Below are 21,505 nucleotides of genomic sequence, written 5' to 3'. Positions count from 1 at the left end.
AGCAAATTTTACTTTGAATTATTACATGTTCAGCAAATAGGAAAATACAATACTAATTACAGCTCTCATCCTGTCATTGGTAATTAAAGTATTTTTGTTTGCTCAAGGAATTTTGAAACTTGCTGCCAGTTTCTTACTGTTATGTTGTTCCTTGCATCTTTCAAATGTCAAGTGTATGTCAGTAGCACCATCTAAATAGATAAAAGGATGAATGATATGCAGTTTTGAATTGTAGTTACCGTCATGTCAGCTAAGAATATCTGCTTTTGATGATTTTCAGTATAAGCGCTACCAAATGAACCCAGTAGTTCTGGCACATAAAATGTGAACAGTATAAAGTTCCCTGAACCTTTTTTTCAGTGAATTGCCAAAGTCATGCTTTTCAGGAGCTTAGTGAATTTAAAGCACTTTCAAGAAATATTCTGGGTTCACAGCAGCAAAGAGCTAATGCATCTTCTCAAAAAATACATTGGCTACTGTTATAGGTCAGCATTTGCCAACAGTTTCTGTGGGAGATGCCAGTTTGGAGTGGAAACTAAGAAATGGGTTGAGCGAAGCACTTTATCCTGTTCTTGGCGTAAAGCACATGAATAATCCCATTGACTACCCACGTGTGCTTTACTGGGACTGCTCACATAGTGAAAGTTAGGCGTGTGTTTAAATAACTTGCTTATTTGGGGGCTCACTGCATGATGTCTCCTGGCAGAGACTTGATTTTCTTATGGCAGCTGTCACATCACCTGTGTGCAGGGAGAACAATGCTGTCTGCACTAGCCATGCAGTCCAAAGCAAAAGCCTATTTCTGTGTCCACCCCCAGTCCGTCCTGCACTTTTCTGGCAACTAATTATCTGTTTGCTGCCAATTGTGCTCTAGTGTTTTTGGCGCCCAACCACTCCAACTTGCTGCTCATACAAGCATTGAATTGCCTTTGTAAGGCAGAGAGTAGTCTTTTCCTTGTTTAAGACTGTCTATGTGGTTGTTACAACATGAAAAAAAGTAGCTCATTGTTATAGTTTTCCTTGGTTCTGGTCAAATTGTGCTGTCTCTGTCAGTAATTCCGCTGAAGTTGATATTGATGCTAGCAGAAGAGAACCACTACTTCGAAGATCCAAGCTTAGTGGTGAGAGAAGCTAAATGGAGTTTTTTCCATCTATTGAGTATCTAATGGAAGCAGTGTTCTTTATTTGAGAATCCCTGTAAACAGATCATCTAGGGAAATGGAGCTCTTTCAGCATGGAGGGAGGGAGAAGTTAAATGCTGAGACAGGATCTTCTTCAACCTAATATTTTGTGACCATTATCTCTGCTTTGGTCCAAACTTATCCACCAGCAAAATAATACAACTTCAGGTTAAAAATACATTTATTAAATTTTCCACTTCTGCCTTCCTCTCCCATCACCTACATGCCCAAGGCAGCAGATGACCTTGGATGCAGCATTTTCCCATGCTTGAAAAGAGGCCAGTTACAGATGGGGAATTGCTGTGACCTGGGCACGGCAGGTCTCCAGCACCCTCTCCTTCTGCACATTTCTCCTCAAGAAATACCACTTCTGCAGCAAGTTAGCACAAACTTAGAGCCTGTGTATAAAAGCAAGTCACGCTAATAGGGAGGGCTACAGTTATAGTAGACAGTGATTAGTTTATGGGACCAGCAAGCCCAGTGTTATGGTTGGTAATCAGCGATGCTACTTCAAACTCAGGATCTCAAACTTTAAGCTTGCTTTACACTCATCACATCTGGTTTTCTGTTATTTAGCCTTTGCTAACAACCTCACCAGAAAAGCCTAGGAAATTCAGAACAAAAGGCTGTTAGTTGCAACTGAAAGGTTTAAATTAAATAGGTTTTCTCAGTAAATCTAGTAATCCTGGCTGGGAAAGTGCTGTTATCTTCAGAAGCATGTGTCAACAAATATTCTTTAATGTATAATCATCTCAAATGAAGTAGTCTTTTGTGGAGCTGTGTTCAGGATAGAGTGAATGGGATAAAATGTAATATGAACCAGATGAAAAATAATATAAGTAGATTTTTTCACGGGGGTGGAAACTTGAATGCTTTCACAAACAGGACAGAAGCCATCAAGTATTGCTCTAACAGGCTGCAACTTCATGTGTGAGGAAGGAAAACAAGTACTATTTTCATAGGTTAGTGTTTATGCCTTGAATATGCTTATGAGAGTCTTTAAGGTGCTGTGGATCCAGTATCATAATAATTATTAGACGTAAACACTGATGAGCTAAGGATTAAATTGTTTTAGAAGTGCATTAATAGGCTTTCACTTAGATAATGGTAAAGTATTTATGACTTAAGTAGGAAGCTTTTTCCAAGAAAATCTCATGCATTTTCAGTGGAATACTTGAATCTACAAAAATCCATATGAAACCAGCATAGTATCTAAATAGTTGATTCATCCTCTGTGTATAAATAAAATATTTAATACACACTTTCCTCACTTAAGGCATAGGACTGAAAAGCAAGGACCTGAGTTGATTTTCTAGCTCTGATTGAGACTTCTTGTACAGTTCTGGGAAATCACTTAGCATCTCTCTGTCTGCAAGCCAGACCCTGTAGTGTTTGTCTGCCTTGTTGAGGAAAGGGGTGACTGCAAAAGAAGTTAAGAATCTCCCATCAGAAGACAGAACAAATAGTTTGGTTTTGATGAAAGTGATCTGGAGTCATTGCACATATGTCTAATAGCTGCTGATTTATAAAAGTTAAATTATGAAGCTTTAATAAATGCACATTTCTTTAGACAGTGCTGTAGTATGTTACTAGCTGTGAATACTACATTGATTTCCTTCATATCTGCAAATTTTCCTCCTAAGATACGTAGTAGCAAGTGAAAATGTTCAGTTTCTCAAATGAAGATCAGTTCAAAGAAACATCTAAATGTTGAAAAATCTCTGTGACTCCCCTGGTTCCACAAAATTGATTTGGAAATTTTTCAAGGGCTGGCTTTCATCACTCTAAGCAATTGCCGAGAAACTTTTCATTCAGTGACATTCCTGTCCACTTGGATAGTTCTTCACCCAAGCCTGGGGAGTTATTTCTTGTGTATTATAGCAAGTGACAAGTTTTGAATGATATCTATTTGTTAGTGCCAGTCGTGGCATTTACATTGGAGACTAGAGGAACTATTGCTTACAAAGGAAGAGAATTTAAAATTCACATGCTAAAGGCAAACTGACGAGGCATTCAACTCAGTGGGAACAATAACATCTGCAAAGGTGGGGTGAGATTTAGGTACAGAGGAAAGACAACAAGAAGGATGAATCCATAGTTCTTTGAATGGTCTTTGATCCCCTGTTCTTTCCTTGATATGGTCATTAGTAGAGGAACTAGGTCTATGAGCAGTTTTATAATATGCCTGGGAGTGATCAGAGGTTGAATTTAGGCTCTTTTGGGGACATATGTGGATTCTAATGAATAATCTCATTTTCTGTTTTGTGTGTGTATATATATTATTAAAAACAGTCTTCACATTGCTAATAGTAATACTGTATGTTCACTGTCTTACATTATAAAACTTGACTCTCCCCATGGAAACCTCCAAGACTCTGAACAGCAACTGAAACATGCAGACATGTCCAGCTGTTAACTCTCACTTTTTTGCACTAGAACTGGAGATAATTGCTTTTCTTTCTGTTTAGCACTTTCAGACCATGTTAAAGACTAAGTTGAATGTCCTAACTCTTCGGAAAGAACCTCTTCCGACAGTGATTTTCCATGAACCAGAAGCCATTGAGCTGTGCACCACAACTCCCCTCATGAAGACCCGGAGTCACACTGGATGCAAGGTACTTGGGAGTATAATGTTAAGGGATAAGACCACTTGGAGATGTCCCATGGGCATGTGAGGGCTCTAAAGAACCCGAAGTAATCAACATGGTCCCTCTTGTTGTTCTGAAAACCCCATTAACTGCTACTAATACTACAAAGTTTCTAAATCAAAAAAGTTATTTGGTAATTCTGACCAGAAATTTTGGACTTCAGGGTAAAAAGGTTTGAGTTATGTGGCACAATGCAAATTATAGAGGGTTTCTAACAGCCTGCAATGAACATTGCTTGTTACAAACACTGCCATTGTTTTTATAAATGGTGGTGCTGAGATGGGAGATGAAGGCCAAATGCTCTGTATTTGCATTTAGCAACCTGTACTAACAGAGGTATATACCTACTGAAATAAGGTTGCAACTTAAAACTTGAGGTTAGTTTCATGTTTTTTGGTTTTTGTGGGTTTTTGTTTGCTTTTTTTTTTTTTTTTAAGAAAGAGAAAAAGGCATGGGAAGGAAACTTCGGCCTTGATTTGGTTAAGCAACGGTTTGAATTTGCCCAGTTACGTTACAGCACAGCTTCTGAAAAAGCTGCTCTTTAAAGTTTAATGGATTAAGAGCCTTGAGTATGTTCTTCTGTGGTAAGAAACCATATGAAAATAGCAAACAAATCTGCTTTGTTCGCATCTTTTCGTGGAGCCATTTTCCTTGTGGCAGAGCTCACTTAGCCTTGCAGAGCCGTGGGCAACCTTGCAGACTGAGCTGGGGCTTGGCAGCCAAGTCCTCTTCACCCAGCCCAGCTGTCAGTTGTAGGGGATATCCACCTGCCCTTGACAGTCTTAGTGAAAATGGAGAGGACTGGGCTTCAGCCTCCACTGCTCTGTAAAGTGTCAGCTCTAAAAGAGCAGTTGCCTTATGGTATGTGCACTGGAAAAGGTCCAAAGTGCAATTAAATGTCCTAACTCCCTCCCCTGCCAGTGTGTATACACACATGCCTGCATGTGCACTTTTCCTTGTTGGAAGATCTGATGTGAGTGAGATGGGGTTGAAGAAATTGATTCCTGGTGTGTTTCCCTGCTTCTCTTGGCATACTGTGCGGATAGCACGGACTGTGTGCATGCTGTGAAGGAAGGGCTTTGTTTGGGCACTTCCTCAGCAAAGATGCTTCTTGGGAAGTGTCATTTTTGTTTGAATTTTTGTGTGTCACAGTAGCCAAGAAACAGACTGCTGCTGGGTGTTGAAGCAGTTCTGCCCTGTGCTGACGCAGAGGAATGCAGGGCAAGTGACCCTAATATGCTTTGTATGGTAGCTCATATCATCTGCTCTTCCATGGTGATGTGTTTTGTCCTTTATGTTGGCACTTAATGAATTTTTAGAGAATATTAGCTATCATAAAAAAATGGATCACAAAGTAGCTGGTTTTCACCCCTAGTGAGAGTTCAGACATAATAATACTTTCTGAAATCAGTTTATCTCTGTGAATGTGTGTAGAATTTAAATGGATCTTTTTACTTAACCTACAGTTCTTCAACTGGAGAAGATGGATTGCAGAGAGATGTTGAGCCCCTCAGTGAAGAGAATCTTATTCTATATTTAGAGATCTCTTTTATTTATTCATTTATTTTTCCTGTGATGCAGCATAGTGGTGACTAGGAACATCTGCCGCCACCACGCTCCCCTTTTCCTGCTTGCACTGTTTCACTTTCTTCCCTTCCCCTGGTAGCTAGTTCACCCCTGCCAGTGCTGCAGTCTCACAGTGGTGTTTTTGGGGTGGTGGCCAACCCTCTTCAGATGATTCAGCAGTTGTGATATGCAGTGGGAAATGCCTTGGGAAGATAATTCTGCATGTATGTTGCTCCTCTGGCTAAGAAATCCTCTCTAGTCATTAAATGAAAAGCTCTGATTTTACCCAGTGTCTCTAGTTGCAGTTTCTTTCTTCCCCTTCCCCTCCCCTTTTTTATTTTTTCTTTATTAAAATATATTCTCTTATGGGGCCTGTATCCTCCAGCTGTTTATAAGTAATTAGCTGCCTTCTCCTCTTTTCCCTCTGCTTATTAGTTTCTTGCTGACTGATACAATAATAACATTACCATAACAAAGCCAGTATTTCATAATATGAGTTTTCACTTGGTGGGGTCTGATCTACACTGTTATTCCAGGTGTAAGGGAGGGGGAGATGCTGTGGTGTCACCCAGGCTGGTACCACTGAGCTTCTCTGGTTCTGAGACATGGGCTTTTCAGGCAAGAACACAGCATTCAGTTTTTTGCTTTGTTTCTTTCATGAGTCACACTCTTTTGATCCTTAATCGTTTTATTCCTCTTGACTGAAATCCCTTCAATTTTTCAATGTAATCCCATTAATGAGATAGCATCATTCTTCTGACAGAGGCTCCAGACATCTAATTTTATTGCACAGTTTTAACATAAGCCTCAGCTGGCACCATCTTGTTATGGGAATTTGACACATGCAATTGCTTTGCTGTTCAGATGTCTGGGCATTGTTTTTCTTATGCAATTGCTCTTTTCGTTTTCCTTCCACTGTGAGACAGGCTTCTCTTTGCTCTTTCATTTGGTGTTAGCTGCTGAATCCAAAGAAGCAAAACTTTGTTGCTGAGATCCAATCTCATTCTGCAATTGAATGGGGTTAAGAATAGCAGAGAAATGTCTTGCTTGAAGTAGTCTAGGGGGAAAGAAGCCCCACAAAATTTAGAAAGTTAAATAGTTGAGAAATTTGGAGAGCTTTTCTTTCCTGTCCAATTCCAGATCCAATGCAACTTTGTTACCATCATGTTTTCTAAAAATATATTTTTCCTTACAGCAGGACGCTAAAGGCTTGTTCCTTCTGTGCATCTACACCTGCCTGCTTGGGCTGGCTCTGCTGTCACTGTTCCCACCCTTCTAGACTTGTGGCCATGATTTCACTAAAAGGACAAATAGGCAATATTGGCACTAATTTGCAGCACAGAGCTTTAGGTGCACATGTTTTGGGGTTTGTGGTGCTGGTTTTGCAGTGAGACAGGGGTTGACTCAAAGGCTGTAGTTCCCAAAGGGCATCTTCTTGCCCCCCTTCCTCTCCTTTCCCCACCTGTCCTGTTTGTAAACAGGGAGCAACAGCCCTGCACTCTGGTGTTGCAGCCCCAGTCAGCAGACAGCTTAAAACAGAGCAGGATTTCTGGGTACAATAAAGCATTTGGACTCTGAGTTTTTCCTGGGGGGTAATTTTCTTTTGTCTGAGCCATGGTGTATGTTAGGTGAGAGCTAGGTCTCTGGCCCCAGAGAAACCAGAGTTTCTCATCCTCTTCCAGCTGAGACCACCGGAGCAGGGCAGTGGGATGCAGTGCCCAGAGGGTTGTCATCTCTGGCAGCCAGTTTAGCACCCACGTGCATCCTGCCTCTTCCCTGCAATGGGTGTGGCATTTATGAATGCTACAGCACCAAGTGTTAAAGTCAGTAGCTGCTCCGAAGAATGATAAAACCCAACTGGCTAATTGTATACTTGTGAATGGCAAGTATCAGCTTAAGCTAAACCACCCATTGCTGGGGAAGGACAAAAAAGAGTGAGAATAAGTCTTTTGTTCTTACTAGCTGGTTCCTAATTTGTTTTTATTTAAATAGAGCATGTTTCTGTATGAAGACATGACTGTGATTTATATGTGTGTATGTAGAAATGTGTTTATTCTTGTTTAGATCCTAGGGATTTTGATTAGACTGTGGCTGTCCTGCTTCTAGGTCTTTCATGTCAGATGTTGTGCACTCTTGTGTTTCAGCTGGAAACTCTCTTCCCTTATCACAACACTAAGAACAACCAGATGGAAACTGAAAATCTGGAGTATCTCCAAAAAAATAAGTTGCTCTCTACTCAGAAATGAGTGCTTTCTCTGTGCCTTTTAACAGATTTGGGTTAAGTTCTGTGTGTTTTATTCTTCCTTAGTGTCCTAATTGGTTTATACTGATTCTAATGTTTCTTGATTTCTGTCCCTTTGGGCTATGGTGGTGGCATGAAGAGAACTGCCTAAATGACTCTCCCTCTTCTGCTGTAGCTTTTCCAGCACTGCTGCAGTAACATGAAAGGACAGAGGTTAAAAATGCTGCCTGTGATTTTTGAAGTGGTGTCATAGGTTTAACTTCTCATTGAATTTTTTTTTTAATCTTTCTATTGGAAGGCTCTTCAAAGTGAAGTCAGTGCTGAATAATCAGTAGTTTGTTGTTATCCACCTGGGTTAGGCGATCTTATTCCTCCAGTTCCCACCAGTGGACAAGCTTTTCTCAGCAGCTGGAAGGCTGAGACGAGAGGAGAGTAAACACTGCAAGTAATTGCATTCTTAAGACTAAGCTTTTATTAAATGGGAAAATATATATTAATGATACAGTGTTTGCAGGCATGGTACTCATTGCTTGCCTGTCTTACTGGATTGAGATGGTGAGATTGTTAACTCAGGCTTTGTGGAAGGTATGATGTTGAAATTTCTGTGATAGTGTATCTTAGTTGAAGATTGGTGGAAGTCTTCTTTAGCAATTTGTATAAGTGACATTAGAGTGCTACTGGCATTTTAAAATCAAGCCTTGCCCACATTGATAGAGACTTAAAAAAATAGCCAAGAAATAGTATAAATGGAGCTTAGTCTTTCAGAATAGCTCACTTGCTTCACTCAAAATGAAAATTGTTCCTCTACTAACCTTGCTGCAGCGTGGTGTTTATGGTAGGGTTCATTTGTGGTCTGTACAGCAGGAAGGGGCCACAGCCATGGTTGGGCTTCCCTGGCACAGTGCAGTGTCAGCAGTTAAGCACAGAGCTTGACTATTGCAACTCTGGGACACACCTGATGTCATACTTGTGTCAACCTATTAACTGGATTTGAGGTGTTTTCTGGGAGATCTGGGCAGTGCCTGAGGGGCCTTAACCTGTGCAATGCCAAGGGGCTGCCCCTGCATTTCTGTAGCCTGCCCTCCAGTTGTAGGTCTGTGCCCTTTCACCAAAGCCTGTTCTTGTTGCTGCTTTTCTGGCCTTGCTGTCTTCTGGCAAGAGTTTTCATTTTCCTTTTTGTGTCTCTGTCTTTCTTCTATTTTTCTTCTTTTCTCAAAAGTAACTTTCACCATTAGACACAATGCATGTATCAACTGTGGGCCCTTCTGATAAAACTCTGTGCACGTGAAACTGTCTCAAGATGCTTTGAGGAACAGGATTTACACCAGGGTAACAGAAACTGAAAGTTAGTCTGCACAGGAAAAGCAATTAATGAATTTATAGGATGAATAGTGAGTAATACTGATCATGGTCTGGTTATGATCCATAGAAATAAAATGTTTCTTATTGGGATACTTATTAAATAACTAAAATACTGTCTTAAAATTGCCCTGCTAGGCCTGTTTCTAATTCCTTGTGTAAGAGATTCATTTAGGAATAATGTCTGCTCAGATCTTGCTGCTTATTTTTGGTTTTCTGCCTTGTTAATTTTGATTGCAAAGGCCTTGCAGTGGGACTGTCTCTTACCATATGCTTGCAAAATACCCTATTTCTACTCTACCCCAGATGCCTCTGCAGCAGACTTATTAATGCTGTGTTGCTGCTCTTATTCCTCATTGCGCTTTTAAAACTTAGACTGTTTTTCTTTGTGTTTTGGCTTAATGGTTTTGCTTGGTTTTTATTTTCCTCCAGAGGAGACCTCTCCAAGTTGTTTTGCCCAGCATTTTTGTCCTATGCAACCTGTGCCACTTGTGTCCCATCCTAATCAGCTCAGCTGTGGCGGTGGCCAAATACATTATTGTTTTAGCTTTCAGGTGACAGTGTGCTCCCCATCTCTAGGGCATGGAGGCCCCTCAAAATTCAGAAAATGCCCAAATTGGTGAGCCATCCTCTCGGTTTCATGCAGCCAGGAGCCCACACAGTGTGGTTTTGGTGGTGCCAACTGCAGCCTCATTCCTCTTCCCCTTCACTGGTCCCTGAACCCCAGATTTTTTCTCTGGCCACCTGAAGATTAGGCAGATGGCTCCCCAGTGCTGCACTGATACTGGGTGCAGTTTGCTTTTGTGTGTCTTGATACTGATTAAGTCAAAATTAATGCAAAGATCATGTTGTTTCCAGTTGGAATACTCGGAGACCAAGGTGCTCTTTCCTGTTTGTACTGTCCTGCTGGCTCAAAAGGGCTGAAAATGTGCTCTAAGACTTTCTGAGATGGGGAACTCCAAATGACAGTAGTCATTTGGTAGTTAGCAATCTAGCGATTTAATGAAATTTCCATAAGTAATTTAAAAAACCTACTGCTCTTGAGCATTTATTGCTATGTTGGTTACTGAAACTGTAGCTGGTTGGACACTGCACATTATTCTTAAACCTGCCTCACTTTACCCTTATTAACCTTAATAAAAATGTTCTCATTGCAGCTATAGCATCGTCAGGAAAGATTGTTTTGAGTGTAGTTTATCCAGCTTTTTATACAAGTCCATCTAGATGCTGGTCTTTATTACCATTTTGTAAGCCTGTAATATTAAGATAGCCATTAACTTTAATAAAGAAACAAGTGAGACAAATTAAACAAGTGAGACAAGGTAAACTGTACCATCACTCTCCAGACTACTGTTTTCTATCATGTTTAATGTGAGTGTGAAGCTCAGAGCTTATTTTCTTCTTGCCTCATTAAGGGCCTTCTGCTATTATCCTTAAGCATTACATATTTTGTACTGTGAATTGAGAGCTTGTTTTTCTGCTTCTTTCTCCCCTAATCAAATGAACCAAAAGGACACATGTGAACTCTTGCTTGGGACAAATCTTAGTATCTTCAGTATATTTAGATATAGTGCTCATTGGTGAGAGATACAGAGGTTTTCTGTATGTTTTCTAAAAAGTGAAGTGCATCAAATAAACTCATGGCCCAACAAGTATGCCATGTGAAGATGGATAATCTTGTTTACCTTTTCTTCATGTAGTATTACGGAAAAAAAAACATAATAAAAACATGGCAGCGTAATGCTGAAGCTAGAGAAGTGTAAGCTGCTTGCAGAAGCCTTATACCTCTTACACACGACTGTATCCCAGAGTGTTGTCGACTATTTGGCTGAGTCTTGTTCTGATGTTGGAAATGGAGAGTTGCATGTGCTGATTTCATGTGACTGTATGGTAAGGTCCTGTTCTGCACCTGTTAAGTTAATGAGAGCTTTGCTGTGGGCTCCATTGTGAGTGTGGTGGGATGTAGCCATGCAGGACAGCAGACGCTTCCCCTCAGGCAGCACACGCTGCATGGTGTTTGGCACTGGCTGCTCTCAGCTTTCAGCTTCAGAGGGGATCTCTCTTGCATATCATAGAATCATAGAATTGTTAGGGTTGGAAAGGACCTTAAGATCATCTAGTTCCAACCCCTCTGCTGTGGGCAGGGACACCTTACGCTAAATCATATCACCCAAGGCCTCATCCAACCTGGTCTTGAACACTGCCAGGGATTTTTTTTTTTTATTACATGCATGGAAGACCCATTTATGTCATTGAGGATTTATACTTCAAATGAGTGCAGAGGAGCTAATAGAAATATGAAGGGTAGATGCAAGTGGAGAATGTGGTTAAAGCATCATAATGCTTCATTTCCTGAAGTCCAGGAGTTTTCTGTGGAGAATATGAATTGGCTAAAGTAATTGAATTAATCTTAAACTGAACCTGTTTCAAATAAGATTTTTTGCAGTATTCAGTTTTGCTGTGTTGGATGTATTTTGGCATAATTTTATTTGCTTACTGGTAAAGTGGCATTCTAAAACTAATGTTCTGAGAATGGTGGAAGTTATGTCCTGTCACATACGTTGGTGGTATTTTTTTCTCTTAGCATTTGCACCGGTGACATTTTTCAAGCCACGGTTCAAGTAAAGGGCATCTTGTTATTCAGGACGTTCTTACATCCTATCTAAAAATGTTCATGTATTTCAGTCAGCTTCATGCTTCTGCTTTAACTACCTTTACAGGACAAAGTACATGACCGTTTTGTCCATATGGTGGAATAATTTTACTCTGAATATATGTATATTAATTAAAGGAAAGCAGTTTTACCTATTTCGGTTTACTTTTGGATCTTTATTAAGAATGTGTGTCTCAAACCATTTTAAAGAGTTCCATAGAAAGAATAATACTGTCTCCTTGGGAGGAGAGTGCTGGTGACAGGGAGGACAGGAAAATTTCTGGGAGCTGCCCTACATGTTGGTATCCAGCACAGGGCTTGAACACAGTGTCTTCTCCATGTGGTTCCCCTTGGATTTGCTTCAAGAGGGATGTACAATGAAAATATTCCTCTGTGTGTGTGTGCGCACACTCCCAGGAGGACTGCAGGATTGTGTTCCCTACTCCTTGGGCTGGGTAGGAAGGCTTCTAATTGTTGTGGACCATGCAGATGAGGTCCAGACCAGTACCCTGGGAAGAGAGGTCCCTCCCCAAGTTCTGCCAATTAGTGTGTTGGAGGTCTTCTCAGCTGTTCCTGGGAGCAAGGCCCAGGGTCCCTGGCTTTGTCTGTGCACTGCTGTCTTGCATGAAGAAATAGCACCAGAAATGTTGCACGATGTGAACCAGACTTTGCTCAGATATATGTTCAAGCCCATTTTCCTTGGAATTAGGCTGCAGAAAATAATCCCCTAAACAACAAAAACCCATTCAAAAGCTCAAGGAAATAAAAAAATCAAAGCATCCATTAGCATATTATTGCTTTACTCCTCCCTTCAGTACATTTGTTGTATTGCTTGCAAAACCACTGTGTACGTTTCTTCTTATCCCTGTAGTTCTGCCTCTGTACTGTATGCAGTGAGTCCCAGTGAAGAAAATGGGTGATGATACATGATATGGAGCCTGGGAAAAAGACTTCTTAGCATAAACAGAAATCCCTTTGACTGGAATAAAGCATTTCCTTTGGCTTCAGAGCTTTGATGTTATTAGCTGCCTTTGATTCAACAACAGCTTGAATTGGAAGTCGTGAGCCCTCAGTTTTGTTAGCAAATGGTATTTATCAGCAGAAGTAATCTGAATCAAACCTCTTAATGTAAAACAAGGCACTAACAGTTTATATTTCAATTAGTTATGGAAGAGATAGTCATTGACATTCAAAGAGCACAGTGTAAAATGCAAATATATTGGAATTAAAAATGCCCCCTGAGACATGGTTAAGAATGACCCCTGGCCATTCCTGAATTTCACCCTTGCTTGTAAAAGCAGGTGGGAACCTTGTGAGGTACCAAGGAGGCCAGGCACTGTGTGCTAGTGAATGCTCAGATCTTTGCTATGTGTCATTTGTACTTCTATAGTATTTCTCACCCAGAAAGATTCTAAAATACCTTCTAAACCAGCTTTGTTGTCTCCTGCTGTTCAGCTGCCTTTCTCGGCCAGCAGCCCTCTTTGTAGAGGTTGGATCAGCACACCAAAGCTCTGGGGAAGGCTGTGTGGTGGCCACACTATACTGCGGATAAATTATGGTAGGGGAAAACTAAAAAAGATGCTGAGAATTAAAATGCATACTTCTATTAAACAGTAATTAATTGAAAAAATGTACTAAAAAGCAGTATCTATTAATAAAATTCCTTTGATACATAAAACTCCATGGAATAATTTTGTATCTTGAAACACAAATGTGGTGGTTTTTTTTTGTCAGTTTGAGAAATCCCACATTTCAGAGTACTTGGAGATGTTGTCTAATTATAGCTGTCTTTGTAGGAGATAACATACCAAAATAATTTTCTCTGAAAGAATATTTAAATATATTTTTTTTAATTAATCTCTCTACAGCAGGAAATATTTAAATTTTGACTGTCTAAATTCCAGAATTCTTTAGGAGATAATCTTCAATTACACAAATACATAATGCTATATAATAAGTTCATGTCAGTAAGTGCCATCTTTTGCACTCTGGCACAAAGCCAAGATACTAACAGTGGCAACTGTAGGGTCTTAGATAGCTACACATGTGTTAGGATATTTATTTTTTTATATTGTAGAAAATACTGTGCTCATCACATTTGCTCGGGCAAAGCCTTGTGGTCGTGGGAGCTAATTGTTTCCATAATAATTAAGGTGCAAATATCTAAAACCTAATAGTTTTTGATGTATAAAAATTAAAATGAGATTGAAATTTGTTGTGGTTGTTACGCTGAGATGTTGCAGACACTGTCAATTGTTTTGTTCTAGTGTGTCCTTGAGAAACATTTCCGTGTTGGTGTGGCTGTTTCAGGGTAAGGATGGAGCTGTGGTTTGTGGTGGTGGAGAGCACAGGGAAGCTGGTGTTTCTCTGTGGCCCTAAGGCATATGGGTCCTGCTGTGAGCTGGCTCTCAGGAGGAGGAGGCACCCTTCCTTCATAGAATGTGAGGTTATTCTTTAACAAAATCAAAAGAACTCCTGGTTCTGCGGCTGTTGCTCCCTCATATTATTGAAGTGGGCACCTTCCCACTCAACAGCATGAAACATTCTGGGAGAGCTGTTTGCAGATCTTTCTAGGCGTGCTTTTTTACAAGAAAAACGTATGCTTATTCTGAAGGTATTCTGTGTGGCTCTTCCCCTGAAGCCATGGATATTGTTTCTTTGATTTCCATTAGAATACTGCAAAATTTGCATTTGGCACTGAGTATCCACTGCTTACAGTAGTCTGAGCCAATGTGAACCTTCTCAGGAATTCATAATCTCTGTTTACAGCTGTACTATGCCCCAAGCCATCAGTTCTTATTTTGGGGCTGATCCTGTGTCTTGAAAGCTTCCCACTGAAGCGGATGATATTGGCAAAAATGGAGGCAGAAATTGGATTACAGATCCATTCTTCTGTACATGAGGTACTGCTGCCCATGTTCATAGATGCAGAGGATGCTGGAATGTAGATTTTTTGCAATCAAAATAATACTATGTCATCAGAGAAAAGAATGTCCTGCGTGTGCGACCTCCATTTCTGTTGGTCCCAGGAGTAATCCTGTTCTCATAGTATTGCAATATAGTCTGCAATGCAGTGTGATGTATAAATACATCAGCTTGGAAGAGGAAAGAAATTTTTCCATTCCTGGGGTCGGGTGTCAGTGTCCGAGACTAATAACTTCTTTTTCTTCGTTTGTTTAATGAAAATATTTTTTTTTGCATAGTTAATTAAAAGTTCATAACAATAACCGTAGGCAGTACTTCTGAGCAGTTTTAAGGCTTGATTGTTGATGTGGGAGTCATGGACAATGCAGAGACAATCAATGTGATCAAGCGATTGCCAAATATATTACAAAGCCTTAACTCCTTATATACTATTTCTTACATGCCCTTACAGTGATTTGGCATATTATGATTGGATACATGTCTTGAAGACCCTTAGTGACTGACATGTAATTGGTTAAGCACAGGTGTGAGAACTTGACCTGGAAAGCTTGCTAACAGTCCATAGTTCTCATAACTCAGTGAATTCCAGCTTCTTCTTATCTTTCTTGCTTAAGCTTCCTCGGGCCTCTCATGGCCTTGCTGTATCTTTCAGGATTATTCAGAGTTTATGTACCAATTATCCATTCTCCTGTGAGAACACTGTCTCCACACTTGATGTATATTATATATTGCTAATCAAACACCTTTATTATAATCTATTGTGAATATTTGGCTTCAGGCTTGTGGCAATTCAGTAAGCTTTCTTCTCTGAGATTCTAGGTTGTATAGGAATGAGAAGTGCAACAGAGGTATGGTACTTCTTTTTTTGCGGTTGTTTTTTTCTTCTTTAAAATTGATCTGTCTCCTTTCTCAAAGTTTACAGTCTGGTTTGGAAAATCAGTAAGTACTCCTAAGTTAAGATGTTCTTTTGTATTACTAACGCCCAAATCTCTGTTATTCATCTTTAATAATTTCACAGCAAGACCCTATTAAACAATACATATGGTGACAGAAATAGGATACTGAATTTCACAGTAATGTAAATCTGGAATGAAATTTATCATGCTTTATCAGTGGATGAAAAGCTAATGTTGAATTTGTAGTGTCCTGATAACTTTGATAGAACAAAATCCTGTTTTATATCCAGTGAGGGTATGGTCTATCCCTTCTTGGGAGCTGATGTCCATTTGCCTGTTAGATATCTGGATTGCTTTCTGATTGCTAGAACATAGGACGCTGGGGAGTGTATGTGTGTGGGAGGTTAATCAGCTGAAAGATGGTCTTAATTCCTTAATTAAAGATAACCTTACATTTAATAGGTGCCCATACACAAATATTTCAAATAGAAGTAAACCCCTCTAATTAAAAGGAGCAAATTTCGGAAGAACAGCAAGTTGAAACTGTCTTTGTAAGTGTACTTTATAAGATGCAACGAAGGTTCATTAAACTGTTTGCTGAGAAATATTTGTCAATGGGAAGTTATTTGGTGGGATTTTTCTTCATCCTCAGGGACTTGTTTTATATCAGTGTTTGTTGTGGCTTTCCCCATCCCCAAATTTATTTTTCAGTAGCAGAGAGAAAACAGAAGGGGAAAAAAAGCAAGCTTCATATCAGAAAGCGATTTAAATTAATATCTCCAGGATCAAAGAAAGATCTGTGTAAAGACTGATATAGCTGAGTACTAAGTTGAGAAAGGTGATAAGGAAAAGACAAAATCGAACAAGGTAAGATACATGTGTCATGATTATTTTGAGAATGTCATTGAAGTTGATTCTGAGTATCCTCTGGGACAGGAAGGGCAGAAAATAAACTGGTTCTGTTTCATGATGGAATTACCCATAGGCAGGAAGTAATTCCACTGTGCTAACATCTGACTTACTGTTATAAATAGCACAATAATACAATTCAGCTTTGTCACCTATTTGTAACTACAGTGGTCAGAATCCCTATGGGAATTGTTGTTAATGGTATGCAGTTTTGGGGTTGGCTTTGCTATGGTATAAATTGGCATACTTCCTTTGACTTGATTGCCATGCGAAGTTAGATTGTCTAAGAATTTGGCATTTCGCTTTGACATGAGGCTTGGGATTGCTAATGATTGAAAGCAGTCTGATAATGAAGTCAAAGTAATTGAGAACAGCATATGTGGATCAGTGCTGTTTGACATTTGTTATTAGGCTGAAGTGTTAAAAATAGTAAGTTCTTGAATTTATCTTGACATTATCTTAATGAACCAGGCTTGATAGTGATTTAAAGAAAGGTGTGTTTTCACCCCAGAGCTTTGCCTTGGGTTGCATTTGGAGGTCTTCATACAAGGCCAAACAAATTGAGTGACTCTGCATTACCTAATAAATATATTGTATATATAATTTAAGTTTGTAATAGTTTACAGCACTTCCTTAGAATTACTGAGGATAAACTGAGTGACTTTAATTACCAGTGACTTACTGATGAACTGCTCTGAGGCTTTTGTTCTGCAAGACTTTCCTTATCTCTGTGTATAGTTTTTTTGTTTAATGTTATCACTTTTATGTAGACAGTGTGTGTCTCCAGGGTGAAATGTGTCCCAGGCTAAGGGACTGGTGTACAGCTATTGCTGTGGCTGTGCTCTGAAGGGGGTTTAATGTGGGGCAGGCGGGTGAGTGTTGTCTGGACTGGGAGGTACATTGATAGCTCCGTTGCACTCTTCTGAGGTGAGATGTGAATGCATGGGCACTGGCCACCCCTGAAGTCCCAGCTGTCTGCTGCTCTCTGACACTTATACGTTGCATGACTGAATGCTCTCATGCATATTTACATAAGGTGCAAATGTTGGGGTTTTCTTGTTGTTGTTGGGTTTTTTTGGATGTGGGGGGTGTGGTGGGCAACTAAGTACAATCTGGCATGAAAAACATATGGTGGGATTTCTATGGCCTGGTCCTGCTCTCCAGCTGTAGTTGTGTCAACTTTTCAGGTTGTGTGTGTGGTCATGTCACAAGCAAGTGAGCCTGGGTTTAAATAAGTAAATAAATAAATGGGAGTTGAACAAACCCCTGATTTGGGATTTCTGTGTGTATCTGTGGGATGCTCACCTCTGCCTGTCAGGGATGGGGCTGCCAAAGCCCAACACAGCTTGTTGCCGTCATGCACTTAGGGCTCTGCCTCAGGGCTGCAGTGGGGGTATGGCAGGGCTGTGTGCTTCTACGTGGCTGCTGGTCACGTCAAGTGAGCAGGCTTGGGGTTCCTTCCCCATTCTCCATGTCCAGATGGCTCCATCTTTCAGAGACAGGCAGTCTGTCCTGCCATGTGGGTACAGAGGAGGGTGAGGACACATACAGCCTTGTCCAAGGCCTCAAAGACCTGTGCTGACTCAGGTTGCCCCAGGCCTCAGTGATGCCCCAGAGCAAGGGGCCAGGGCCGGTATGAGACAGGTCCTGAGTCTCCCATGTGTGTGCTCAGGAATGTATCACCATCTTTGGAATAGGCAGCTGCTTGTGCCCATGGGCTGTATGCAAGCACCTGCAGCTTTTCTGCAACCTCTGTCAACTTGATAACTGAAGTCAACAGCAGTAAGCATTGCTATCCCCCCCAGAAGAAACAAAAGGAAGCACTCTGGGATGTGGCCATTTGAAATACTCTCAGAAGGAGTTTACGCTGTGGGAATTAAATTCCTATCATTTCAGACAAAAGAGTTTCAGTTTGAGTCTCCAGTGTGACGCTAGAGGACTCTCTGGATGTCCATTTTGAAACCGGAGGAGAGAAGTGTAGGTAATTTCGCCCCTGGGCTTTGTAGCGTGAGCCTTGTGAACAATCATGTGGCACTCTTGCTGTCTCTTTAAATTTGTCAGCATGCCCTCATTTTGCAGTTGAGTTGTCATCTTCTGCTGTGTGACTCAGTATGGCACTCCTGGTGGGTGCCTTGCTGGTGATGGTGAATTGCAGTGAAGCAGGGGCAGGCTTGTAATGGTCAAAAGTCCTGCTTGACATTTGTGCTGCAGGGCAGATGACCAAGGGAGGTGAACCTTTCGATTTAATATTTAAAATAATACTATACAACACATTTTGTAAGATTAGTTTTATTCCAGTTAACTCCTTGGTAAAGTGGTGAATTTTATTTTGGAGTGAGATATAGAGATTATGAACACAGAGATCCTTCTGTAATTCTTCTCTTTCCCTTTTCCTCTCCATTTAGGATTAGATTGCATGTTTGCTTTCCGTTAGTAATTCCCTTCATGTCAGTATGAGTGCAAGAGGTTATAGAAATGCATGATGTTTCTCACATTGTAGCAGCTTTCTGCATACCAACCCCTTTGCCCTTTTGACTACATGGAAAACTATAAATGTGTCATGCAGAAAGATTTAAATGAGTGCTATTAAGGTCCCAGACACTCATTCCAGAGCTGCAATTTCTTAAGAGCTGTCTGAGCTTTACCTTACATGCAGCCATCACAGTTGGGCCGACTGAAATCCTGCGAATTATTTTGGAGACATTTTTGTATGATGTGTCTTGAGAAAAGAGTCTGAGCATCTGTGAAACAGATGAATTGAAAATTCCTCTGGCGTCTGTCAGCAAACATAAGCAGGTGGAGCACATCCAAGTTTCTGCAGCTGAGGGGGGGCTCCAGAAAACATGGTTATTTGCAGCACAGAGGGAAAATTGGAAGAAAAATCATTACTTACATATCTTCATTTGATAGTGCCATGTCATATAAGGCCAGTCCCACAACAGCAGCTTTCTGCTTCATTTCAAGGGCTATTGTAACTCAATTGTCAGGGTTGTATTGAAATGTAGAGTTCACTGCAGACCCTCTAAGATACAAATTGCTGAATCCAGAGCTGTGTGCTGCAAACAGGGCTCATTTCTCATTTTGGAGGGTGTTACAATGATTACAGTTCTTGCCTGTGTAGGGTTAATCAAGATAATCACTGAAATACATTTCTGCACCAATCTTCTAATTGTAGTATTCCTGAAAATCAAATGGTTTGTATGTTTTAAGGCAAACCCCAGGAATTCAGAAGTAAAAAATATGCTGCTGGTGCCCACTAAAGGAAATGTGTGTGGTAAGAAGTTGTTTTTGCTGCCCAGGATGAAAGGCCAGCTGGCATCATTTAGCTTTTTATGCATATGCACTTCTATAGAAATAATTTTTACTGAACAGGTCTCAAAGCCTTTTAGTGTCACTTAGTTAATCCTCAACAATCCTGTGCAGAGCTGCACCATTGTACACATGGGCAGACTGCAAATCGGGGAGGTTTGACTAATCCGTAGCTGCACAGTGAATTGGTTCCATCCTGTCCTATCTGTCTTTGCAAGGCAGCACAACCTTCACTCAGAAAGGAAACCAAAATACAACATAAAAGTAACGGTAGTGGTTATGTGGTATGTTTTAGGACATCCTTCATGAAGTAATGCCTTTAAACAGTGTATGAGATAGAAATAAGTTTTGTTTATTACATGAAGGACAACTATGAAGGATTAAGTAATTTGTACATTAATTGACTTTGCTACTTCAAGTACATTGTTGATGTACTTGGATAATTGCATAGACAAAGAGTGACATTTCCCAGTACATGAAAGGAAGCCTTCCTTTCTTCTCAAGAAAAAAAAAAGAGACTGGAATTTATTTATTTTTTTAAATAAATGCTTTCTTCTTCTAAGAGCATGACAATGCAAAAACGCATGCCAAATTCGACCTTGTGTGTGAAATGAGCAAATGGCCTTCACTACTTTCTCTGAAGTTTGCATCCCCTTAAAATCATCTGCAGTTTGTTTTCCGTAGTCGTCTTCAAAGACCAAGAAAGTGCAATTAAAACACACAAATATGTGGCTAACTCAGTAGTTCCTCAGTGTTGTGACCTGACTCTTGGATGGCAGCTTGGTACCTTTGTGACTTTATGATGCTTGGATAGTCTGCCACCATCACATGTAGGGTGGGGAGGAAGTGGGAGAGACTGTAGGCTGTAGTTGAGAGGGAGGTGTCAGAAATGTCATCCCTAAAGTGCATGGCCTTTCTCTATAAGATTCCAGAGTGATAAGGAGAAGTTTTAATTTTTCCTTTTTATTTTATTAGATTTTTTTTTTTTCTCTTTTCCCTGGAAAGTTGTTATGAAGGGTGCAGAGAATTCGTAGAAAAAAAATGCCCAGTTTCCTAGTATCTCATGCTGCTGTTGAATTCAGACAGTATATAGACAAATTATCCTGTAGTCATGCCTGACTGTAGCCTCAAGATATGAACAGTGTTTTTTTGTTTCCATCTGACAGGAGGTATGAGTGATGGTATAAATGAGAATCCTCATTGTGAATGAGCTGGAGATGACCTGTGGTTTAACCCTTGGGTTTGGTTAAGCTGGTGTGTTCGCTTATGTCTCAGGGCTATCTTTCCAATTAATTCTCCCAAAGTTGATGAGATGAATAACATGAAATGTATTAGGATGCACGTGTCAGGTGATGGTGAAAGTGCGGCTTGATTATACGGATATGAAAAGATGTTTTTAATAGAGTGCTTTGTAATCATAAGCAAATTCCCTGTTCATTTTATAGCAGTATAACTCCATGGCAACTGCACTAAACTTATAGAATTGCTCTGATATTCCACCACTGTAATATAAAGCACCGTTTTAAGTTCCTCCAAGGTGAGTACTACATAAAAAACACCCCCAACCCTACATATTGTGTAATATAGAAGACATATTGTTCATATTCTATGGAGTGAAATCTGTTTCTTATTTCTTTTGCTGAGTGTCCAGATCATATAAATGATAGTGGCCTTTGCTGTATAGCACAAAGCAGGCCGTGGTCTTTTCATGTCTGAAACAGTTTGAAGTAATCAACATGTATCTAAGATATTTAAAATCCTTATTCTGCATCTAAAAAAAGTTATGGCCCAGGCTGCTATTCCCAATTGTAAAATTC

The 21,505-nt window shown here is 40.2% G+C and overlaps 1 protein-coding gene across 3 annotated transcripts in view; it reads left to right on the top strand.

Moving 5' to 3' along the window:
* Positions 1-21,505, top strand: part of PID1 (phosphotyrosine interaction domain containing 1) — an 88,181-nt gene that overhangs the window by 30,645 nt on the left and 36,031 nt on the right. For all 3 annotated transcript variants that reach the window (XM_062638949.1, XM_062638951.1, XM_062638950.1), the window contains exon 2: positions 3,650-3,796. In XM_062638949.1, coding sequence (XP_062494933.1) covers positions 3,650-3,796 — 147 coding nt within the window. The remainder of the gene's footprint in view (positions 1-3,649; positions 3,797-21,505) is intronic.

Source organism: Pezoporus occidentalis, unplaced genomic scaffold, assembly GCF_034315485.1.
Source record: "Pezoporus occidentalis ecotype Australia unplaced genomic scaffold, CSIRO_AGI_Poc_V1 ctg59, whole genome shotgun sequence".
Taxonomy (NCBI): domain Eukaryota; kingdom Metazoa; phylum Chordata; class Aves; order Psittaciformes; family Psittacidae; genus Pezoporus; species Pezoporus occidentalis.
This window is presented reverse-complemented; position numbering and strand designations above follow the sequence as displayed.